We start from the raw sequence: 26630 nt of genomic DNA on the forward strand, positions 1-26630 counted from the left end.
ATACCCAGAAGTGGGATTGCTGGGTAATAAGGAGGTTCATATCACATGGCTGCCACTCTATGTCTTATGATTGGAGAATTTAATCCATTTACATTTAAGCAATTATTGATAGTTATGGACTTACTACTGCCATTTTGTTCATTGTTTTCAGGTTGTCTTATAATTCTTTTGTTCTTCTTTTGCTCTCTTTCCTGGTGATTTGATGATTTTCTGTAGTGGTATGCTTTGATTCCTTTCTCTTTCTCTTTTGTATATCTACCATAGGTTTTTGCTTTGTGGTTACCATAAAGTATCTTATATTTGATGCTTACATATTTATAACAGTCTGTTTTAAGCTGACAAGTTAATTTCACATGCATACAAAAGCTGTACATTTTTATACATCCCCCCAACATTTTGTTTTTGATATCGCAATTTACATTTTTTACATGGTGTATCCATTAATAAATTATTGTAGTTATAGTTATTTTTAATACTTTTGTCTTTTAATCTTCACACTAGAGCTATAAGTGATTTACCCACCACTATTACAACATTAAAGTATTCTGAATTTAACTATATATTTACTTTTACCAGTGAGTTTTATACTTTATGTTTTCTTATTACTAATTAACATCCTTTCATTCCAGCTTGAAGAACTCCCTTTAATATTTCTTGTAAGGTCAGTCTAGAGGTGATGAAATTCTTCAGCTTCTGTTTGGAAAACTCTCTCTCCTTCAATTCTGAAGGAGAACTTTGCTGAGTAGAAAATTCCTGGTTGGCAGTTTTTTTTTTCTTTCAGTACTCTGAATATATCATGCCACTCCCTTCTGGCCTGCAAAGTTTCTGCTGAAAAATCTGCTCATAGTCCTATGGGGGTTCCCTTATATATAACAAGTTGCTTTTCCCTTGTTGCCTTTAAGATTCTCCCCTTGTTTTTACTTTTGACAATTTAATCATAATGTGTCTTGGTGTGGATCCCTACGGATTCCTCTTATTTGGAACTCTCTGGGCTTCCTAGATCTAGATCTGTTTCTTTCCCAAAGTTGGGGAAGTTTTCAACCATTATTTCTTTGAACAAGCCTTCTGTCCCTTTCTCTCTTCTCCTTATGGGATCCCTGTATTGCGTACAATCATCTTCTTGATGGTGTCCCATAAATCTCTCAAACTCTCTTCACTTTTTTTCATTCTTTTTTTTTTTGCTCCTCTGACTGGATGAATTCCACTGCCCTATCTTTGAGTTCACTGATCCTTTCTTCCACTTGATCTAGTTTGTTGTTGAACCCCTCTATTGAGTTTTTCAGTTCAATTACTGTACTCTTCAGCTCTATGATTTCTATTTGTTACTTTTTTATGTTGTCTATATAAACAGAAATTTTATAGTCTTTGTTGAAATTCTCATTTTGTTCATACATCGCTCTTAACCTCAGTGAGCATTTTTTTTAGGGTTGAAAGGAATTAAAGTTTATTTTTATAAAAAAGCTCCAATAGGGAATCCTTATGACTATTATTTTCAACTACCAGGTAAATCACTTATCTCCATTCATTAAGATCTGTTTCTGGTCATTTACCTTGTTCTTTTGTTTGGAACATATTCCTCTGTTTCTTCATTTACCTTGACTCTCTATGTGAGTTTCTGCCTATTAGATAAAACAGTCCTCTCCCAGTCTTGACACAGTGATCTTGTGTGGGAGATGAACCTCATTAATCAACCCAGGCTGAGCTCCTGCTTGTCTCTCAAACCTTTGTGATTGTCCAAGCCACTTTCTTTGTTCTTAGTGGCTCCCAATAGTTAAGGATGTGTCAAGATCCTTCAGGTCACAAAGGGGAGTGCTGCATTCAGCACCTAGATACAAGCCGATTGGAAGTCAGACCCTCAGGCAGTAGCTTGGAACGTTTGCAGTTAAGCCCCTTCCAGGGAGAAATTGGGAGATAGGTGATTTTGCCTGTTTCCCCTGTGCTGGGCCTGAGTATACATCCATGGGGGTGGGGGGTGCGGGAGGGTACTCCTGTGCCCATTAAGAACTTCTTTGTTTTCTACAGTCTGTGGACTCATGAATGCAAGCCCTATTGGCTATGAGAGCCAAGTGATCCAGGGACCTTTCCCTGAGGCAGCAACTGCAAGGTGGGGTGCCAGACATGTACAAGCTCCTTGCAGGGAGAAACTGGTGACGTGGAGTGGGCTAAAGGAAGAATGTAGGGAAGCGTCTGCTGGTTTCCCTGGTCTTCAGGGTAGATCCCAGCCAGGCCCTACATGTGAGCTAAATTAGAAGCCTCACCCTTAGGCAACAGCTTTCAATGTATGCAGAATGTCCCCTTTCAGAGAAGACTGAGAAACAGCTGTTTCTGCCTTCTGTCTCTGTACTGAGCCCCAGAGGCATAGCTTTGGCGAGCCCTAATGCCTGTTAACAGCTGCTTATTTATTTGCTACAGTCTTGTGGGTCTCTTGGATGCGAGCCCCATTAGCTTTTGGACCTATGTGTTTTGGGGTCCATCCCTTGGGTGGGAGTCTTAAAAGTTGGGGTGCTAAATGTGGGGTCCAAATCCTTCGCTCTTCAGGGAGAAGCTGGGAATTGATAGTTCCCTCCCCATTGTACGGCACTGTGATGGTGGTGGGGTTTATGGTGAGAGTGTGTCTCAGCCTTTCCAACCTGTTTGGATGTGGGTATTTTTTTCACTCACCCTACGTGTAGGAGTCACTCATCTATTTTCTGGACTTCTTGCAGAGACATTGGTCTGAGTGTAACTGTATATTTGGTGTGTCCATGGGAGAAGGGCTGTTCAGAAGCCTCCTACGTCACCATCTTGGCCAACCCTCTGCAACAAGCATATTTTTCATTTCGGGGGATAGGTCTAATTACTTTAATCTGAAGGTCTGGGAATCTCCAATTCTTAAAGTAAACCTTTGCTTTGTCATTATAGTTTAAAATGTAGATTTCATTCTATTTTTTTGAAAAAAAATTTTTTTTTGAGGAAGATTAGCCCTGAGCTAACATCTGCTGCCAATCCTCCTCTTTTTGCTGAGGAAGACTGGCACTGAGCTAACATCCATGCCCATCTTCCTCTACTTTACGTGTGGGATGCCTACCACAGCACGGCTTGCCAAGTGGTGCCATGTCTGCACCTGGGATCTGAACCGGCAAACCCTCGGCCGCTGAAGCAGAATGTGCACACTTAACTGCTGCGCTACCGGGCTGGCCCCATAAATGTATTTTTTAATTGAGGTATAATTGACACATAACATCATATTAGTTTCAGGTGTACAACATAACGATTTGATATTTGTATCCACTGTGAAATGATCACCACAATAAGTCTAGTTAACATCCATCACCATACATAGTTACAAAAATTTTTTTCTTGTTTTCCTTGTGATAAGGACTTTTAAGATCTACTTTCTTAGTGACTTTCAAATATACAATACAGAATTATTAACTATAGTCACCTTGCTGTACATTACATCCCCAGGACTTATTTATTTTATAGCTGGAAATTTGCACCTTTTGACCCCAGTCACCCATTTCACCCACACTTATTCTATTTTTACACTCTTGGTAGGACTATCTATTAGACAGAAAGGCACTAGTCTTTTAGTTAAATACTAAGGCAAAATTATTGTTGTCATCCTGAATTTAATGGGCTAGAAAAAATTAGTTTTTTAAAGTAAGAAATATAGGCAAATGGCATCAAATCTGAATGATTCAAAAAGATTTAGAGTTAAAAAGTGTTATTCCCCCTCTCACATGCCCAGCTATCTAGTTCTCCTAGAAGCAACCCCTGTATTCTTCTAGAGATGCTAATGGAAGCACAATTTTAAGTTTTCTTTGCCTGGATAAAAAATGATGAAGAGTAACCAGATTTTAACATGTGAGACTCTTAGATACTGAGAGATTAGTCTACTTTCTGAATACATATGTTGTATTGGTCAAATATAAGGCATAAGAAGAGACCTGACAATATTCAGTGATGAAAATGACGAAGCATCAGAAAATTTAGGAGTGGAAATGGCAACAATTATAGTTCAAAATATGTGTCAGCAAAACTCTGCCTATAACTTTCTGTACTGTGGCTAGGTATTGAAGATCTTATCTCACTTACCAAAAATGGTAGACTCAAAAATTTTAGTAGAGTATGAAAAGGAAAGTAGAAAAAAGAAATAAGAAACAAGATTAACAAAGTTTGGAGTAAAGACATCATGAGGCTAAAGCAGCACTATCCAACAGAACACTCTATGATGCAAATGTTCTAATCTGTGCTATGCAATATGGTAGCCACTAGCCATATATGGCTACTGAACATTTCAAATGTGGTAGTGCGGCTGAGGAACTAAATCTTAAATTTCATTTAATTTTAATTAACTCAAATTGTAATAGCCACATGTGGCTTCTAGCCACTGTCTTAGACTAGACAGTCTACACTAGATGGTCTAAATCAAAGATGGGGAATATTAGTAATTATTAAGAGAAATTTTAAGATGAAAGATTTTAAAGTTATAACAATAAAAATAAAATTTGAGAACCATCATGAGAGCAATATGTCCAAAATAGAAATTCTTCCACAACTTGACATTTGGATAAAAATCTTTAGAAACTGGAAACAATATCCATTCAAAAGTCTAGGTACAGAAAAATAAGTACATAAAAGGTTAAAGCAAGAAAGAGTAAAAGTTAATTTATATAAACAGTCTTGTTAGAGTGAGACAGGAAAGTGTTAATGATCTGATAAATAACACGGCAGCACTTTATAAATATTCGTTGGACTGAAATGACTTTTGTGATGGTAACAAAGAGCACTTGTTTCCCTAAGGGTACAAATAAAACAGCCTCAGTATGAGAGACTAGTATTACTTTTTTTTTTTCTTTTTGAGGAAGATTAGCTAACATCTGCTGCCAATCCTCCTCTTTTGCTGAGGAAGACTGGCCCTGAGCCAACATCTGTGCCCATCCTCCTCTACTTTATATGTGGGACGCCTACCAGAGTATGACTTGCCAAGTGGTGCCATGTCCGCACCCAGGATCCGAACCAGCGAACCCTGTGCTGCCGAAGCAGAACGTGTACACTTAACTGCTGCGCCGCTGGGCCAGCCCCTAGACTGGTATTAAATTAAGGAAGTCAAGGCACAGTCCCAATGCTCAGAGATGGGTATTATGGTGGGCTCTTCCTCTCTATGTCCTTTGGCACCACCTGTTAGATCACTTACTGGGAAGAAACCGTTAAGCTGGCATTCTTAATTTCCTTTTTAAAGTTGAATATTTTTATGATTATAGGGAAGTGTTTCCTTTATGTAGCAAATTCATAAAATACATAAAAGCATAAAGAAGAAAATAAAATCAACTGACCACCCAAATAACCATCATAATTTTGTATGTTTCCTTCCAGTCTTTTTTTCTACACACACAGACTTGACTTTAAAAAATAACAGAGTCAAGATCATATGGTATATTTTATAATTTTCTTTTCTTTTAAAATTCATTCTCATACGATGTGTTTATAAAGGCAAAGCATATGAACAGGACATTAACTTGGAAAGAGGCTAAGCCAACTAATTAATTAGATTCACATTTACACCTTCATTGCTAATTGGGATAACTTTTTGAACTAAGGTCTCCACAGGTTAATTTATTCATAGCATTTACCAGTAAAAGATAACGTACTTAAATTTTATAAGTATGTGCATATTCACAAGTCTTTTATTTCCCAATAAGAATCTGAACTTCAGCAAGTTTTTCTCATATTGATAGCTGTATTAAAGACAGAATGTTGCCTAAATTAAGAAATAATTGTCTTGGAAAATAAAGGTACAAATAAAACACCAGTTTATGTGCTAATTGTTGTTTCCTTTAAGGAAATTCCAAATTGTAAAATATGCTAATAACTAGAAGAAAACAGAATAAAAACATGATTCAAATTATAATGGCCCAGGGGGCCAGCCCCGTGGCCGATGGTTAAGTTTGAGTGCTCCGCTTTGGCGGTCCAGGGTTTTGCCAGTTCAGATCCTGGGAGCAGACATGGCACTGCCCGTGCGGACATGGCACCACTCGTCAGGCCACGCTGAGGCGGCATCCCACATGCCACAACTAGAAGGACCCACAACTATAATACACAACTATGTACTGGGAGGGCTTTGGGGAGAAGAAGGAAAAATAAAATCTTAAAAAAAAATTATAATGGCCCAAATACTAGTACCTAAAAGATTAATCATATTCTTGTGAGTAGATTTTTTTCACTGGGTTACACACATACCTTCCTGTCCAGGAATTTGAAGATCAAAATTTCTGAGCATTCAAAACTCACTGGATTTTAAAGCAAGAAATGTAATTTAAACTAATTATCAAAATATAAAAACTACCATCTGTGATGATCAGTTGTCTGTGTCAACTTGGCTAGGCCATAGTACACAGTTATTCAGTTAAACACTAACGCAGATGTTACTGTGAAAGTATTGTGTAGATGAGTCAACATCTATGATGATCGATTGACTCTATGTAAAGGAGATATCCTTCATAATTTGGGTGGACCTCAACCATTCCACTGAAAGGCCTTAAGAGCAAAACAGAGCTCCTTGAGGAGGAAATTCTCTTTCAACACCACAATATTAGCTCTTACCTGAGAATTTTCAGGATGCCAGCCTGTCATATAAATTTCTGACTTGTCAGCTCCCACGATCGTGTAGGCCAATTCTGTGAAATAAATAAATCTCTTAATTATATCTACATCTATCCTCCTTCTCTCCTACCGAACACAGAAATGCCTCATGCCTTTCTTTGAGTAATCTATATGCTCTGTAGCTCCCTACTATCATTGGTATGTCAAGTCCACTGCATTTATGCCACTCGAGTACTAAAATTTGCACATCTGACCATCTGACAAAAACCACATAGTAGTACATTTAACACAATGAGCTCAAACATCTCTCTCTCTCTATCCGGAGTGTATTTATCTCGTCAATCAATCTAGGGATTCTGTTTTTTTAAGGATTTGAGGTGGCTTACACACATATTCACAGGCATGCACACACATGGGTGTGCGCATGTAAAATCTGTTAAAAGAGTCAGACCATGAGGAAGGGAGGAAAGATATCTGATAATTATCAAGTGTTAATGTAGTTACTGTGATTTAACATTATATTTTACTCTGAACTTCCTAATAGCTAGGGCAAAAAGTAAAAACAAAATAAGTTATATAGTTCTTTTTACTTAATAAAAAGAAACATTTATTCTTTGAGATAGAAAAAAAATTTTTCTGGTAGAGTCTTCTATGAGAAATACATTTTCAAGAATGCTTAACTAAGAGATAAAGAGCAAAATAACTGATATCTTAAGTAGAAGCTTTCAAACAGATGCAGAAATGATCATCTTCTAGTCTTTTCACTTATTAATCAAAGGCCTAAAACATAAAAACTAGAACTTGATGGAGGAGCTAAATTTCTGATGATCTCTCTTGATACAAGTAGGTATACAGCATATCCCTTAGATCTGCATTGTTCAGTGGTGGCCAGTGGCCACAGGTGGCCAATGACACCTTGAAGTGTGGCTAATCTGAATTAAGATATGCTTTAAGTATAAAATAAACACTGGATTTCAAAGATTAGTATTAAAAATATAAAACATCTCATTAATAATTTTCTGTACTATTACATGTTGAAATGATAATATTTTTATATATAGAGTGTCAAATAAAATATATTATTAAAATTAATTTTACCCATTTCTTTTTATTTTTTCTAATTTGGCTCCCAGAAAATTTTAAATTGTATTGTGGTTAGGATTATATTTCTAGTAGACAGAACTGCCTTAGATAGTTCTTCCCAACTTTTTCAACAACAGGAAGCAACTGGTCATTGGAGGACTAACAGCACCAAGTTCATGGGCACATCTCTAATACAGCTCTGGCTCACCAGTTGGGAAGTTCTATCCTAGATCTTCTTTAGACATGGTTTCCCCCAGCCAAGCTTTTGAAACGATCAAGACTTTAGATAACCTAAGACATCCTTCTGCAGAGGGTCAGTGTTCCAGATGGAAAGGAGATACTTGCTTCTAATCCCGAATGGACAGTAGTAAGGAGGCCACTCTATTATCAAACTTGAAAAGTACAATCAGGATTCTTACTGGGAAAGAAAAGTCACTGGACTCCTGCATGAGTTAAGCTTCAGATATACTTGTAGGCCAAGACAGAGACCCTGAAAAATTAATCTCAGTACCTGGGCAAGTATTGAATGATAACCCAGAATTTCATTTTACTGAGACTATTTTGGTCACAAAATTTTCAAGTACATCTGATATACTCTCAGTAATATTTCTAAGGAGCATATCATTTTGTGCCAGAGGACCAATGTGCACTCAGGTTACAAAATGAGTTGGCCTGCTGAATTTAATTACTTGATGCTGAGCATTTAAATTTTGGGCTCAGTTTTGTCTGCTAAAGACAACAATTTTGGTTTTGATGAAACTTCTGTTGAACAAGTGATCCCAGGGAAGAGGAACAAGATACTGGAGAGAGTAAAACAGAGAAGGAAAGTCAAAACAAAGCTGTGATCTGCCGCTGGTCAATGCTCTGGTTACCAGGACCCAATCCCTGCTGGAACTTTCTGAGGAGTCATGTTGAATGTGTCTGAACTGCTTGAATGAGCTTGAACTGTTTGCCAAGGGACAGAAAGAGAGCATTATCCATTAGCTCCTATCCCCCATGGGTCAATGGTTACCTGGGCTAACCTTCTCAATATTTCCAGGTTGGTTCCCCACAGACAGCCCATGCCACAGCGTCCAAGCAGAAAGCTAAAGCTACTCAGTAGAGCTGTAGTGAGGCTCCACTTATGATGGTAGCTGCAGCTAGGCTGGAGAAAAAGGAAGGACAAGAGGATGTGAGGTAGAGCACAAGAGGCGTCCAATACAGGGTTCTTACATGCCTGTCCGTTTTTCCATTCGGATTGAGAATCTAAAGTCATTTCGAACTACAGAAAAAGATTATTTTTTCAAAAGTCCAAATATATTGAATTTTTCTAAATATTATGGCAGAAAAAACAGAGACAGCTCTTAGACCACATAAATGGAGAGACAAAAACTTAGTGGAAAATTTCCTAAGAATTTTTGCAAAGCAAACATTCAAAACACCACAGTATTATTATCAAATGTAGATTAATCTTTTAAAAAAGATAGTTTGGGGGTGGCCCAGTGGTGTAGCTGTTAAGTTCACGCCTTCTGCTTCAGTGGCCTGAAGTTTACTGGTTCGGATCCCAGGCACGGACCTATGCACTGCTTATTAAGCCATGCTGTGGCAGGTGTCCCGTATATGAAGTAGAGGAAGATGGGTATAGATACTAGCTCAGGCCAACCTTCCTCAGCAAAAAGAGGAGGAATGGTGGTGGACGTTAGCTCAGGGCTAATCTTTCTCAAAAAAATAAAATAAAATATAGTTTAAATGAGTGTAGAGCTTGAATTATTTCTGTACAACTTCACAACAAATTAGGATTTTTATGGAGTTTTAAATAATAACAATTAGAAATAATAAAATAGCAGCCATCACTTATTTAACGCTTACTTTGAGCTAGGCATTGGCTAAGTATTTTATATATATAACAAGGTTAAAAAACTACTCTCAACATTAATAATTTTCAACCATTTGGACTATGACTTTTAGAGAGTGTTATTAGGGCTTGCCAAAGAAACAGAACCAGTAAGATTTGTAAGATTTGTATATATGTGTGTATGTATGTAGATATACACATACGTATGTGTATGTATATATGGGGGGGATTGCTAGATTGGTTTTAAGTTAATTGGCTCACATATTGTGGAGGCTGGCAGGTCCAAATCTTCATGGTAGGCTGGCAGGCTGGAGACCCATGGAAAAGTTGATGTTGCAGCTTGAGTCCAAAAGCAGTCTGCAAGCAGAATCCCCTCTTCCTCAGAGGATGTCAGTCTTTTTTTCTTAAAGTCTTCAACTGATTGGAGGAGGCCCACCCACATTATGGAGGGTAATCTGCTTTACCCAAAGACTATGATTTAAAGGTTAATCTCATCTAAAAAAATACTTTCACAGCAAAATCTAGACTAGTGTTTGACCAAATATCTAGGTACTATGGCCTAGTCAAGTTGACACATAAAAATTAACCATCACAGTAAGAAATACATTTCCACCACAACTTGCTACATAAACATATGTGCATGTGTGTATGTGACCTAGTCAAGTTGACACATAAAAATTAACCATCACAGTAAGAAATACATTTCCACCACAACTTGCTACATAAACATATGTGCATGTGTGTATGTGAAACAAGAATTTCAGAAAACAATACTCACTCTTAGTAAGGTTTTGTATGCTGTTATTTTCTATTTCATATTTTTTTCTACTTCATTAAAAAGAAAAATTACTTATAAACCACTAAATTGATTTCACAATCCACTAAGGTAACATATAAATTGAAAAACTCTGCTATAGATGACACATCCATTTACTCATGTTTTAGAATACTAGTAAAGAAATGCATCACAGTGACACCAGAATGTGATATTTGAGAAGGAAATTAAGTATATTTGAACATATGAAACACCATGAACATATGTATATCAGAAAAAATACATAAAATCTCTAATTCTTTATTACCATAGCAACAACATACACTTAGCAAATGAGTATAGTATTTTATCACTGTCATAATAAATATTTGAGAATAAAATCTGGCATGCCTAAAGACATAATAAAATCAGAGGCAATCAACTATGGTTTGGTATCCTAGAGGGTACATCACCAACACAATCAACACAATTTTCTTGAAGACCATTATTCCCTCCATTTAAAGAAATCAAATTACATCTAAGAAAAGTGATCAACAGTAATTTATTTTTTTAAAATTCAGATTGTGAAGAAAATCATTACTTCTCCAGGATGAAAAGAAAAAGAAGAAAATCAAAAGAAAATGTTTTGGTGAGTTAACTGAGAAAAAGTGTGGAGTAAAAAAACCCCTAACATCATTTTAACTCCCCTAACCTTTTTCACTCTGGATGTGAGCCCAGTTTTAAAATCCAAATGGGATTTGTCTTCGTGACTGATGATATGACTCAGAAGGCTAACTATTCAGAACTAATTCTGTACACTTTTTAATATACACCTAGTGAATTATGATGAATCTCAGAAGAACCTGAGCACGTGTATCTAAAAATAATGAATAATAGCAATTTATATACAACTTAAAAAAAACCTTTTATAGTCTCCTTAAAAGTCAGATAAAGGTCAAGACAGCAGAAAAAACGTGCTAAGAATAAGAACATGCTTGAACTTAAAACTAAGTTTTGTACAGAAGTATATAAGAAGAATCCTTTTAGACTGAGAGAGGTGGGATGCTTGAAATTTGAGATGTTACTTTTTTTTTTTGGCTGAAGAATATTCATTCTGAGCTAACACTTGTGCCAATCTTCCTCTATGTTGCATGTGGGTCGCCGCCACAGCATGACTGACAAGTAGTCTAGGTCTGCACCTGGGATCTGAAACCATGAAGCCAGGCTGCCGAACTAGACAGGGAACCTAGCCACTAGGCCACATGGCCAGCCACAAGAGACACTTTTTAGTACGACTCACCTAAAATTAATGTTTTGAAAACCAAAAAGATTTACAGCACAAAGTAGCATAAAAATTTATTGCACAATAAATACCTACAATTTGACGGGTATAATAGCTTACTGGCTAAGAGTACAGACTGCGAGGAGCTCAAAACACTCTAATAACCACTTTGATTTCTTACCATATTTTTCTAGAGAAGCAGGACAAATTTTATATTTCTTAGTTTTTACAAAGCTAGAGGTCAATACCAAAGAAAGGACATAGAAAAGGCATCTCTAAGTGTTATGCTATTGTGTTTCAAGTGCTTGTTTTTATTCATTTATTACAATAAGTGAAGTGAAAACATCAGAATACACTATAATAAGTGTACCAAAATTACAATGATGTACCAATGTATGCATGGGTAAATTAACTTGTTCAAGTTAAGAGTTGTGCAACCAGACATAGGATTTGGGGTATTTTATTATTTCTATTAAAAAAATTATTGTTATATTAATTTTTTAATAAAACAAAGGGAAAAAATCAAGTCAAGTCACAGTATAGACCAAGCCAGAGAGCTACAAAAGTGCCTAACAATTACACTGGCAGGCATAAACTTCAGAGCTTCAGGGACTCCTGAATGGGGACAAGCCTGCTTCTTTCCCTGGTCAAAGGCAGGCACAAATGGATTAGGCATGACAGAGGTCAAATGACTAGTATCCCAACAGGGACCTTTCATTGTGAATGGTGATAAACCCATTCACCCGTATCTTTTCCTTTGGGGAGGAAGAAATACTAGTAGGTACATAAAGAATGCGACATTGATCAAGCTCAGGAAATATTCTTTCCAGTCCTGAATACCAAAGATCCCAGAATGATTCTACCACTGAAGACATAATGCTCCTGTGTAAATTTGCAATAAGATCCAATTTCTGAAGGCAATATGTGAATGTTTCTTCCCTGCAACCTTAAAGAATCAGACTAATTCAGTTCCACAGAGGAAAGAAAAAATGACACTAAAAACAGAATCTAAACATAATTTAACAGAGTTATGGTATCTAGCACAGGTTGGTATGTACTCAAGTAGTCTACAAAGAAATTATGTTAGCTATTAAACACATACCAGGTGCTTGGTAAGTAACTAAATGAATAAAAAAAACTATATAAGCACTCAGGGTTTAAAAAGAAATTCCAAAAACTAAGCCACATTGACTGTTTCTTATGCATACTGGTATGATAATTCCTTAAGTGCCTTTGGTATTTTAGAATTTCAAGTATTTCATTTTTCAGTTTATTCTCAATATCTTATTTTTCTATCAGGGACCCAACATGTTCTCTTAAAACATATGATTACAAGGGTTTTTGTATGTTTTAATAAAATATTTCATGTGTATAAATAAATATAGCTAATAATATAATACACACCTTTGTGCCTACCATCCAACTTAAGAAATAAAACACTAAAGATATGACAAAAGCCCTCTATGACACCCCCACATTCTCCTTCCCCAAAGGGAATGATTACTCTAAATTTCTTGTCTATCATTTCTTGTCTATCTAAATGTCTTGTCATTAGGAAGAGCAGTTTCATTAGAATATTGGAATTAAAACAGGTTTAAGTGTAAACAAGTTGTGGACTACGGTTGGATACCTAGAATCCCGAATAAATTAACAAAACGGAAAATGATGAAAACAGATAACTCTTGTTTATTTAATAAAATGGTCACAGAGTAAACCAACATATAAAGATAGACTTATACTCAATTTTATACATCCATAAACGACAGTAGCAGTGGTTTTCTAAATTTTTTGCAAGCTTATTTCCTAAGACTTTTGAAAACTATGTACCACTTGTACATTTAAGCTGACAAATAATGGTAAGGGATGTATTTTCCAGTTTATTGCGTATTGAATGCACGCTTTAAACATGTTTCTGTCAAAGCCTTGGAGCTGCAGTTTAGCTTATTCAATTTATGAAAAATATAACCACATAATTTAATTGGCAACGCCAGTCCTCATTGTCAAACCTAATCAGCCAAATCTGACTTACTCTCTGTCAGAAAAAGTCTGACAATTTTTAACTCAAATAAATGTGTTATCACGCATCCCTATGACAACGTTCTCACTTGTGAATCTTAATTTTAAGATGGATACATGGATACCTAGCTAGCTCGCTTGACAGAGAAACTATACGGCATGGAGCCTTGCCATGAGTTTGTCGCTTGGATGAAATAATCTGTTGCCCCCTTCAATAACTTTTATTGAAGCTTTCTCTGCTTTGCCCTCAAGGGACTCTCCCTCAGGAGAGACTGACTCTCCAACAGTCTCTTTATTTGGTGCCCTGGAGGTTTTTTAAAGCCCAAGGCAACGCACCATAGTAAGATTTAGTATGGACAAGGGATAAGCTTTTCTTTTGAAAAGTGGGAGACAGATGACTACGAAAGAAGTCAGGAAGGAGAACTGGCAGACTAGAAGGAGTTCTGAGGTAGATCATTTGTAGGAAGGACTACATATGGAAAGAGAGAATATGGAAATTAATTTCTTGAAAGCTATCCATACTTGTATGTCCCAGAAGAAGTCTTTATGTACCCAGGGGCAAAAGTATCCCAGTTTGAAAATCACTGATCAACAGCACGGGTTGGCAAACTAGGAGTCACCTGCCACCTGTTTTGTAAATAATGTTTTATTGGACACAGCCATACTCACTAGTATACATATTGTCTATAACTGCTTTCACACTACAACGGCAGGGTTAAATAGTTGCGACAGAGACTATTTGTCTCACAACGCCTAAAATATTTACTATCTGGTGCTCTGAAGAAAAACTTTGCAGGGCCAGGCCAGGTGGAGTAGTGGTTATGTTTGCACACTCTGCCTTGGCAGCCTGGGGTTTGCGGGTTTGGATCCTGGGAGTGGACTCACACACAACTCATCAGGCCATGCTGTGGTGGCATCCCACATACAAAAAATAGAGGAAGATTGGTACAGATGGTTCCTCAAGCAAAAAGAGGAAGATTGGCAACAGATGTTAGCTCAGGGCCAATCTTCCTCACCAAAAAAACAAAAACAAAAACAACTTTGCTAGCCCTCATCTATAGCATTGTATTTATTTTTAAAATTCTTTGCTTTAAATCAAAGTTATATATTCACATAGTTTGTAGAACCACATTGTTCTAAAAGGCTTATTATGAAATATATTTCCTTCTTGTCGGAAGCAACTACTTTCTATTTTTTTTTTTGAGGAAGATTAGCCCTGAGCTAACTACTCCCAGTCCTCCTCTTTTTGCTGAGGAAGCCTGGACCTGAGCTCACATTCGTGCCCATCTTCCTCTACGTTATATGTGGGATGCCTACCACAGCACGGCGTGCCAAATGATGCCATGTCCACACCCAGGATCCGAACCGGCGAACTCTGGGCTGCCAAAAGGCGGAATGTGTGAACTTAACCCTTGTGCCACAGGGCCGGCCCCTACTTTATATTTTCCTCTGGAGTTTACCGCTATAGTATAGGCCAAACCAGGGAGCCATAAAAGTGTTTGATAGCTATACAGCAGACTTTGCCCCTAACCCCTCCATTGTATCTAGATAACATTCTTATATTATTACTTCTTTATTTTTCAGTTTTAAGCACTGTATATTATCTTCTCATTTTTGAAAATGAGGATTTACCCCATCCTTCTTGTGACCGAATATTCTCAATATAGTTGTAGATCAATAGTCAATATTTATATTATTTTGAGTAAACACTATCAACAAGTGAGCCATCTAGTATACTAGGATTATTTTCCCCTCTTCCTACCCAAGTTTTATTTTTCTTGGGGAAAATAAGTGAAATTTGTTCATTTTACATGTACTTACCTATAATTCAATCTCATTTGATGTGTTCAATATGTATGTCTTCATTTAATCCCTCTTTTCTCAGAATGGTACCTCTTCTCTCAAATTTGTCTGGAAAACTGTCCTTTCTTATGAATAAACTTCCAGTTTTCAACTGAGTAGAGAAGCTGCCTGGTTTCATGCTATCACAAAGGAAAATTTAATGGCATTCTTTCCTTTTTCTCCAGGAGATTTAACATTGATACAATGCTATTATTTAATATATGGCTTATGTTCAAATTTCACCAACTATCCCAACATTGTCCTTTATAGCTAAGTTTTTCACCCAATCTAGGATCATGTGTTACATTTACTTGTCATGTTGATCAGTTTTTCTTTGTTGTTCACGACACTGACATGACTGGTCTGGTGTTTCATGAAATGTGTCCCAGTGTAGGTTTTCTCATGATTAGATTAAGGCTATTAAGAATACTACATGAATGATGTCTTACTCTCAGTGCATCATACGAGGGGGTATACATGATGTCAAGTCTGTTCTACTTGGTACAATTTCTGACAACCTGCTTAAGGTGGTATCCACCAGGTTTGTCCAGTGTAAAGGTACCTTTTTTCCCGTTGTAATTAATTACTAATCTGTAGGGAGATGCCCTGAGACTATGTAAATATCTATGTTCCCCAACAAAATTTGGCGCTTTGGTTTTAGAATCCACTAGTGATTTTTCCTGAAACAATTATTACAATGATAGTTGAAAAATGGTGATTTTCCAATTCTTATTTCTTCTACACTTACTGGTGAGCATCTAACTGCTTCTTAAACAGATTTTCAACCAGGTTATTGTTTTTAGCACCAACCTCAACTCCACTCTCAGAGTTTCCTGGCATTGTCAAGCACCAAGCATTCTGGGGTTCTGTGGTTTAAATCAGGTTGCTTCTGGGCTTTCTCCTCTGCCAGATTTAGGAGTCATTCTCAGTTTTGCTAAATCTGCTACCACTTGTTCATCTGCTTTCCAGCTTCCAAAACATTATTGCTGTTTTTGCCTCTTCAATTTTCTCTGACCTTGTAAGTTTATGCTTTTTAAAATAAATCCCTTTACTGTCACTTTCATTAGGCTTGAAAAGAGAAAGTAAACTAATGTGTTTAACTATCTTTAGTTGAAAGTCCATTATTTTCCTGCTTTCAAATTTTATATAAGTGGTATCGCATTGTATGAAATCTTCTGCAACTTGCTCTTTCTGCTCAATATCCTGTTTCTGAAATTTATCCATGTTGATACATGCAACTCTAGTTCATTCCTCTTTAATGAATGATATTATAACCCACTGTATGAACATGCTTCAATTTTCTTATCCATTTCCACTATATTCTCAAAAGGGATGTTGTGAGGTTTGGGGTGGGGGTCTATTTTTTCATACAAACATACACTCCATCTTTGTAATTTAAGTCAACGGGAAAGGAGGATTATATATGCAAAATGTCAATTTTAAGACATTAAATTCTGTAACTGATAAAATGAACCTAATAATAGCACAGAGAACTCACTCAATAAACGTCAATTACTTGGAGACAACAGTAAAATGGGCCTCAAGAATTTAGAAATAAGATTCCTCTTTGAAAGCTAAACTGCAAGATCAACACATTACAGGCCAAAGCAGGGGTGAAAAGAGTAAAACAAAAGAATCACTACAGGGCCAGCAACAATTGACTATAACATAACTATTAAAGAAATAATAGGCCAATCAGAATGAGGAAGCAAAGAAAAAAGGAGAATCACAGAGACAATTTCTGTCAATTCGTAAAAACACTGTCCATTGGAGCAAAAGCCTTAACCAGCAAGTGGCAATTTTTTCTATTCCAAATCATAAGGCTATTCGTAGGATAGAGATAGATATTGGGAATTGCGGCCAATTCTTTTTAAATATTTCCATTCCTATGAATCAGACAATCCCTATTGTGAGATGGACACAGTAGGCAATTTTAGGCCTGATGCAATAAACATTTATTTTACTTAACTCCCCTTATCCTAATGCCATACTCACCAGGTAACCTGTTTTTCCCTTGCCAATTTAATTTCTTACTGTAAATTAATATACTGGAATTCTGGCAATGATTTTAAACTCACATGTATTTTAGTTACTGTGATATCTTTTAGAGTCAAATCACCTTGGACATGGACAAACTTGAGTCTTCAGAGCCTCCATCCCAGATCTGAGAACATGGTGAAGTAAACAAGGTCCTATGAAGTGTGGTCCTACCTAGCTGCCCCAGCCTTTCTTTAGACTACAGCATCACCATCTCCAACTCCATTCTCTACTGGTTTCTACAATTTCCTCTTCCTTTTCCATGGAGTGTATGTATTAACAGTGAAGCAAGTGAGCTCTAAGTGAGTTTTCTTCTACTGTCTGTAAATCTTTTGCTGAATCATATATTTTGTCAATACTTGGCAATATATTTATTCACTTTTTCAAATAGAAAACTTTATTCTGTTTCCTACTGTTTTGTCAGTATGAAAGGAGAAGCAATATTTTAAAATATTTGCTTTCGTGGCTTCTAATGGAATGGAGTCAATAGTGGGAGAAGTCTACCTCATTAATTTTGTGAAATGTTAATTCAACTTGGACTGCTCTAATGAATAAGTGCTGAACTATCTTGGCAACCTGCAGTAAAATGTGAATTTCTATGAAAAAAGTACGGGCGATGCTCAACTTGGAAATATGTTAGTTTTACAGGGTTATTTTATAGTTGGTTGTTGGAAATTCAAACTCATGTCACAGAAACCATGTAATATACTTATGTAACACTGAGATTTTTTTTCAAGTCCGTCAATAAAAGCCTGTCTAACTAATAATGAATCAGGCTCTGTGTTAGGTGGTTATGACATACAAATGAATAAGACATAATCCCTGTGCCATATAGCTTAAAATATACTCAGAAAGATGGACAAATAAAACAAATAATTATAATACTGAACTCAAAGGGTTATACAGGTGTACAACGCAGTGTATTTACACAAGAAGTGAGTGATTAACTCTACGAATTAAGAAGTTGAGAAAAACGTTGAGGAAAGCATCAAAAGATTTTAAAGGGCCTTTCAAGTGGAATTAAGCATGAGCAGAAGTGTGCCAGCTGATGGGAGAAGGAGAACACATGAAACTTGAGAAACAGTAAGGAGTTCCTTGAAGAGTAGGGTGGGTACAACAAACATAAGTAGGAAAGCTAGAAAATTGGGGTGAGCACAAATCAGGCAGCCTTGAGTGCTACACCAAAGAATCAGACCTTCTTTGGGCCAGAGCTTCCCAAGAAGTGTGCCTGAAAATCAATTCCTTCAGGCTTGAAGGTGGCCAGGAGAGATACTGTCGGGTCTTAGGGTAGGTGTGAGTTTGATTTGGATAACAAACTGCTAGTTTTCGAATATGGTTGTATCCTTTGCACACCAACTAGCACTGTATGAAAGTTGTGGTTGCTCTAGTTATTGCTACTGTCACTCTTTTAAATGTTAGCCATTTTTGTGAGTGTGTAGTGGTATCTCATTGTGGTTTCCCTGATGACTGGTGATGGCGAGTACCTTTTCTTATGGTTAGTGGCCATAATGGTATCTTAGGAAGTGCCTGTTGAAGGTTTTTACCCAATTTTTATTAGCTTTGTGTCTTTTTAAAATCATTGAGTTGAGGTGTTCTTTATGTAGTCTGGATACAAGTCCTTTGTCAGATACATGTACTGTGATTATTTTCTCTTAGTCTGTTGCTTTCCCAGTGTTCTCTTTTGATGAACATTAGTTTTTAATTTCGATTAAGTTCAATTTATCAATGTTCCTCCTTTAGGAATAGTGCTTTCTGTCTCCTGTCTACCCCAAAGTTGTGAAGATATTCCACTATGTTTTCTTCTGGAAGCACTATAGCTTTAGCTTTTATGTTCAGTTTATTATCTATCGTGAATTAATATTTGTGTATGATGTGAGGTAGGGATGAAGGTTCATGTTTTTTCCTCATGGATCTTAAGCTATTCTAGCACTATTTGCTGAAAAGACTTTCCATTCCTAATTGTGTTCCTTTGGTGCTATAGTCAAAAACCAACTGTCTGTATAGTGTCTATTTCTGGATTTTCTATTTTTTCCATTGATTTATTTATATATCCTTATGTGAGTACCATACTGTCTTGATTACTATAGTTTTAGAATAAGTCTTAAAGCCAGGCAGTGTACGTCCTATACTTATCATCTCCTTTTTCATGACTGCTTTCAGCCATTCTAGGTCCTTTGCATTTCCATTCACATTCTAGAATCAACATGTTGATTTCTACCAAAACAAGTCTGATGGAGTTTTTTTTTTTAGCTTTTTAAGATTTTATTTTTCCTTTTCCTCCCAAAGTCCTCCGGTACATAGTTGTCTATTTTTAGTTGTGGGTCCTTCTAGTTGTGGCACGTGGGATGCTGCCTCAGCATGGCTTGACAAGCAGTGCCATGTCCGCGCCCAGGACTCGAACCAGCCAAACCCTGGGCCACCGAAGCAGAGCGCGCAAACTTAACCACTCGGCCACAGGGCTGGCCCCTGATGGAATTTTAATTGGATTTTCATTTGATTGACTCAATAGATCAGTGGTTCACAAAGTGTGGCTCTGGACCAGCACCATCAGCAACACCAGGGAACTTGTTTTAAATGCAAATAATCAGGCCTTACTGCAGACCTAGTGCATCAAAAACTCTGAGAATGGGGCACTGCAATCTGCGTTTTAACGAGCCTTCCCGGTGACTCTGATGCACGGTAAAATATAAGAATTACTGCTGTGGATCAATTTGGGAGAACTAACATCTTAGCAATTCTGAATATTCCAATCCATTAACAGACATTTCTGTTAATTTAGGTCTTCTTTAATTTCTCTCACCAACATTGTGTAATTTTAACTCTACACGTCTTATATATATTTTGATTAATTTATATCAGGTATTATATGTTTTTCTGATGCTATTGTAAATGGCATCATAATTGCTACAGGCTAACCTTTAGTCATAGTGTACAGGTCATATGGATGGAAGACTATCTGGAGGTGGGAGTTCACTTAGAGATTTAACAAAAAGTAGAGAGCTCAAATGATTGGTAGCATCTTGAAAACTAACTAGTTTTAACAGGCATGGAAGAATATGAAGTTGTGTCCAATGAATTGATAAAGGCATTAAGCGTAAGCACCTGCAAAGATCACAAAAAGAGGGACAACCAGCCATTGTGATCTTCTATAGTCTTGCCCAACATTTTCTACATTCTTGACAACAAGATCAAACATGAGTATCTAGCTTCTGGATCCAGCTGCCAATTTGGAAGAAAGACAAAGGACAAAGGAACATGCTGAAGTACATGAAGAGCCTAAGATCAGCAAAATCTAGATTATGGCAAACTCTACAGGTCAAATGGGCTGAGTTTTTCTTTTCTTTTTTTTTTTTTAAAGATTGGCACCTGAGATAACAACTGTTGCCAATCTTCTTTGTTTTTTTTTCTGCCTTTTCTCCCCAAATCCCCCCAGTACATAGTTGTATATTCTAGTTTTGGGTGGTTCTAGTTGTGGTATGTGGGGCGCTGCCTCAACGTGGCCTAATAAGAGGTGCCATGTCTGTGCCCAGAATCCCAACTAGCAAAACCCTGGGCCTCCAAAGCTGAGCAAACGAACTTAACCACTTAGCCAAAGGGCCAGCCCCAGGCTGAGTTTTTCAAGAGATAAATTTGTAAGGAAATAAAAGGGATGGAGGAGGAACATATAGATTGAAAGAGATTTAAAACAAATACGAAGTTTTTACAAATTGGTCAAGTCTAAACCATAATGTACATTTGGATGATAAATTACTTAAAAATCTAAGGGAATGATTACTGTAAAAGTCATATTCAGGGTTGCTTTTGTGGGGAGAGAGGAGGTTGTATTGGGATGAGGCACATGATTCTGGAGTAGCTGGCAAGGTTCTACTTCTTGCCCTGGGTGGAATTCACCTTATAATAACCCATTAAGCTATATATTTAATTCTTGTGGTTTCTGTATACATGTGTTACTTTACATTCAATAGGCTTTTTTTTTCACCCTTAATATGACATATCTAGAATTCGAGATTGAAGAGTTTACAAGTTTTAGGTGGTAGTGGCATTTGCTGATGATAAGAACTAAGGTGCGGTTATGGAAATGGTGGTTCACTTGAAGCAGGGACACTAGTGTGAATGAACAGCTAAGACTTGAGAAGACGTTGAAGGGAGAAGACTGTAAGTCTGGTCCTAACCTTTGCATCAGTGTGGGAGAGTAGCCTGGAGGTTGGCAAAGATAAAAGTGCCGAACAGGTAGAGAGAAATATACTTGAATTGCCAAAGGTATCACACCCCCTGGGCCCACAAAAGGGAAGAATATTTTGGAAGTGACTGTGGGAACATAGGAGCAGTTGAACCCACTTTCTTTCTGTGGGTTGTGGGAAAATGATCAAAATTCACTTCAAGGAAAGAAGAGACTCACTACCTTTCAGTTACAAGCAGATTTCAGTTGAAATCTGTGGTAGACAAAGTTCCTAGGAAAATACTAAAGGTGAAGGGTAATTAGCTAACAAAGAAACAGAAATTCCTGAAACACAATGGAAAGAATCAGGAGGGAGGGAAACGGGTGTGTGTGTGTGTGTTGGGAAGGGTACAGAAGAGCATAAAGAACGATAAGATTGATGGTACATTAGAAAAGAGGCAAGAGAGGGCTCCTTTTTAGATACTCAAGAATGTGAGCACCATGGACAGAATGACTTGTCTCAGTGTTCTGACTGAAGCTTGCTTGAAATGCTAGGATTACCTAAAATTTACAGGAGTGGTGCCGTAGGCCTGATAATTGCAGTTGCCTCCATCTAATCACTTTGCATATTAATGTTTCCACGGAAGAAGGCTTTCAAAGTTCTGGGGAGAGAAAAAACACCTTTTGCTTTGAGAATAGTAGCTCTTGCTATGGCCAAGAGAAGGGGAATCAGAAGGGCTCCTCTATCATCCATCCTATACCACATTGACTTTTTTTCCCTTTTATTCCACAGTTCACTGATATTAGAAAGAAGAGTCTGAGAAGAGTAACATAGGGCCAAGCAGGAAGCAACATACAAAGCTAGAAATGGGCTTACATATGGTCACCCAGACCCTGGCCAGACCAACATTGATGGGTCTGTATAGGAGGAATGGAGCAAGTAAAGATACATATGCCAATTTATCAGTCATCATGAGTTCTGCCCTGGAGCACCCCACCTCTCTACAAGCAGGACTGAGTGTTGGAGCCCGCATACGTTGTCATCAGGGTTTGTAGTGGTAAGGGACTAGGGGAGAGAAAAGAGGAGGGAAGTCCTAAATAGTAGAAGAAAAGGAATAGGCAGTATACAAATGAATTTAGAAACTTTCCTTTTATGAAATGCATTTATTTCTTACAAAACAATTTTAGAACACCTTATGCTTTTATTTTAAAACAAAAATTATGAAATAGCCATGTTTTTAAAACACATATATCACAGCATTGCTATGCTTTCTATTCTGCATGCCGCCAAAACTATGTTTTAAAGTTTTAAATAAAAATTCAACTAGTAATTGATGAGTGTTATGTGGCACATACTAATTGTATATTTTAAAGTTTCTTCTGATACTTGACAGAGTTAAATTTATATGAAATTATAAGATTTTAATTTTTATACAAAATTAGGGGCAAAATAAGCACAGCATGATTTGAATAGAGCCAAGAGATTCAGAGTTTCTCAAACTTTTCCACCAAAGAATCCATATCAGAACAGAGAACTCCTAGGGGCCAGGGAAACATCCTGATGCAAGCTGCTGTAAGTCTAAACTTTCTAAAAAGTGTTTTTATTTTGTTTTAAATTTTTATTATTTCATTTTACAATCTATATGAATTTTATGTTATATTCCATAATTCTGGAATTTATTTTATTATAAAAATGTTTTAAATTGTTTTCTATGGAGTAAAATTAACACTTTGGGAAGATGTATCATATTTATTCTGAGGCTTCGTGTATCCCTGGCAGTATAAACATCCACCTGAGAAACACAGCATTATAAACACATGCTATTTGAATATTTTCCTTGTGTATTCTTACCTCCATAGAAGGTGGAGTCTTTCTTGTTCTTCTAATCCAAGCTAGAAAGAAAAAATATTTAAATGTAAGTTTTCTATAATTTGCACAAACATTTTATTCATTCATGCATACAACAAATATTTATTGAGCACCTGTTATATATTGCTTTAAGCACTGGAGATATAAAGGGAACCTAACATGAATTCCCTCCTCTCCTGTAGCATATATTCTAGTGAAGGGGGCACGGAAAATAAACACACAAGTAGAATGTTAGGTGGCGGTTTGCGTCATAAAAAAAATACAACAGTGTAGGGAGGATAAAGAGGGGACAGTTTCATATCTAAAAGCATAGCTCATAATTGTCTGAATTCGATTTAGTGTATTTATGACACAGGCCAAATCACAATACAGTACACTTCAAGGCAATATCAAAATTACATTATCCTGGAAATTTGGATTAGTTATTGCTCAGTTTGTGAAGAAAGGAATGTAAAAAGTTTTCATTTACAGAGATTTCCCTTCTGATCTCCTCTAGCAAGCAGCCTATCTCCTATGGTTAGCTCCAACACTGGGATGATGAGCTGCAGAGTAGAGAGAGCCCACATTTATGTGCCTATTGGGCACTGGGCACTGTGCTAGATGCTTTCTAGCAATAGGAAGGGAGTGGGGCAGCTGCCTCTAGGGAAGTGTATCAGAATCATATGGAAGCTACATAGCATAGTGCTTGGAGAGTAGAGCCAAATTTTCTGGGTTCAAATCCCAACTTCATCACCTACTAGCTGTGTCACTTGGGGCAACTTATTTAATTTTCTAAGCGTCAGATTTCCCATCTGTAAAAGAGAAATTATAAGTGTCTACATTTTAAGGTTATCGTAAAAGTTATATGAAATAATATATATAAATTCTTAGCTCAGAGTCCAGCATCCAGTAAGCATGCAAGTCTAAGTTATTACTATTATTATTATTTAATAAACCCGTATTTTTTATAACAGACAAAACAGCAAAGATCAATAATATCTGCTTGGCCTATGAGGGCATACATAAGAGACTGAGAAAATACATTGTAGGGAATATGGTCTTTAAAAAGCAGAAACCACTGTTTATCACTTTAGTTAATTCAATTTCTTTACAAAATTGTGAGGTGTCCTTATTTTATAAAGAAATTAAATAACTTTCCCAAATTTACACGTTAAAAAGTAATGGCAGGATTTGAATCCAGATCTGACCCTGTCTCTGGCTCCAAAAACCATCCATGCTCTACTAAGCAGTCTCTCAAACTTTAGTAAGCAACAAGCAAAGAACAGTAAACTAGGAAGAAGAACATTAGAACCTTAACTACATGTCAGAAAACAAGAATTATTGACCCCATTTTACAGATTGGGAAACTAAAGTTCAGAAAGATTAACCAAGTTGCCTAAACTCATGTAATCAATTAGTGAGTAACAGACCAGGAATCAAACCCTGGTTGAACTGGCTTTAAAATCTGGGCTTTGTTGGTTCACCAGCCCACCTCCATCAGCTTGCCTTTTGTCATCTAACTAATAGTACGAGGACCTGTCCTCATGAGAAGCCCAGTACTGAATGGTTATGGAGATAAAAATAGCAACAATCAACTGTGGGCCTGGGATTAGTTATTTTTCCCTGCTCTGTTCTCTCCTGCACTTATCCCATATATGTATTTTTAATATAGTCCCAGCATTTTGCCTTTTCTATTCCTGTTTCTGAACTTACCCCTGCTATTCCTTTCTGCATTCTCTTTCTTATTAGCTTCCACTTCCACTCCACCACTATTTGATCCATTTCTAGCCACACTTTGCACAGGTTTCATATTCCTTGTTAGGCTGTAGGGTTGTCAAGGGCAGGATGCATCCATGGGAGATTTATTTTTCTACCACCTAAATGCCTTGAAAGATTAGGTACTTTATACAGCTGTTGAATGAATATTTCCACTATAAAATAATCATACTATAAAAAAATTTGTTGTAATGGGATTTTGACCTGTATTAGAAAAGCTTCACAATGCAAGATTCCTCTGTTAATCAAGGAAATAAGGGTTTACAGAATTTTTCAACTTCCTCTTTATGGTCAAAATAAAAGTTACTTATCTATATTTATGGGATTTTTTTCCTAGGAAAAAGGCTTCTTTTAAAATAATTCAATATGGGCCATATACCTCTAAAAGGTTTTAAGTAGTAAATCTTCAGTTTTAATTCAGATTAGAAAGTTAATTAAGAAAAATGAACTGCTAGGCCAGGAGTCGGCAACCTATAGCCTGAAAGCCGAATTCAGCCCATGGCTTGTTTTCACATTTTTAAATAGTTGGGGAAAAAAATCAAATGAAGAACAGTATTTCATGACACACGAAAATTATATAGAATTCAGCTTTCAGTGTCCATAAATAAGGTTTTATTGGAACACAGCCACAGTTACTCATTTACATATTATCTACGGCTGCTTTTGTGCTACAGTAGCAGAGTTGAGCAGTTGTAACAAAGACTGTATGGCCCACAGAGCCTAAAATATTTAGCACTGGCCCTTTAAAGAAAAAGTTTGCCAACCCCTGTGCCAGGGCTACCATTAAGTATAATCCTTTTAGCAATAACTACATATCTTGATTCAAAAACACCTTCATATTATCTAAATTAAAAATCATTATTAACTATTACATTTTTTACCAATGATTACATGTATTCTAGAGTCTATGAGCACATACTGTGGGCATTAGATCATGCTGAAAAAGCATAATGGCACAATGCACACTTACCATCACCATGAGAAAAACAACTTAAAACAACAATTTGTCTTATTGATGAGTCTATGAAAGAGCATTTTCAGTTCTTTTGTAAGGTTGGAAAAAGAAAAATACTTAATAGGATACAAGTAATTTTTTAAATCCCAAGGTAGATTAATAAGTTGAGGAAACTCTGATATGTGTTTTCTAAAGCTTACTGGTTTTATATAAATTTAAAATTCACTCACAGACGTAAGAATGTAATAAACTCAGATAATGTATTAAGTATCACCTAGACTATTCACTGTTATGGGACACTATTCTCTAAGGAAAAATATGAGGGCTTCCTTTAGCTTTGTTTTAAATGGCTCAAGGAGAAAGATGTTTATCTAGATAGATAAATGCAATTGCTGAAGTAAATTTGTATATTTGTAATTCTACAATAACCAGATACTTGAAATGTCTTCTGGACATGA

At 36.7% G+C, this 26630-nt stretch overlaps 1 protein-coding gene across 4 annotated transcripts in view; it reads right to left on the reverse strand.

Moving 5' to 3' along the window:
* NDUFAF2 (NADH:ubiquinone oxidoreductase complex assembly factor 2) overlaps positions 1 to 26630 on the reverse strand; it is a 145763-nt gene that overhangs the window by 20405 nt on the left and 98728 nt on the right. The window contains exons 3-6 of one of the 4 annotated variants that reach the window (XM_023625640.2): positions 23445 to 23485; positions 9764 to 9859; positions 8691 to 8812; positions 6586 to 6659 (exon numbers count right to left, since the gene is read on the reverse strand). In XM_023625640.2, the coding sequence (XP_023481408.2) occupies positions 6632 to 6659; positions 8691 to 8812; positions 9764 to 9859; positions 23445 to 23485 (287 nt within the window). In that variant the 3' untranslated portion in view covers positions 6586 to 6631. Of the gene's footprint in view, positions 1 to 6585; positions 6660 to 8680; positions 8813 to 9763; positions 9860 to 23444; positions 23486 to 26630 lie in introns of all 4 variants that reach the window. The other 3 variants (XM_023625639.2, XM_005604237.4, XM_001494417.7) reach the window with 3 other exon arrangements.

This window comes from Equus caballus, chromosome 21, assembly GCF_041296265.1.
Source record: "Equus caballus isolate H_3958 breed thoroughbred chromosome 21, TB-T2T, whole genome shotgun sequence".
Lineage (NCBI taxonomy): Eukaryota > Metazoa > Chordata > Mammalia > Perissodactyla > Equidae > Equus > Equus caballus.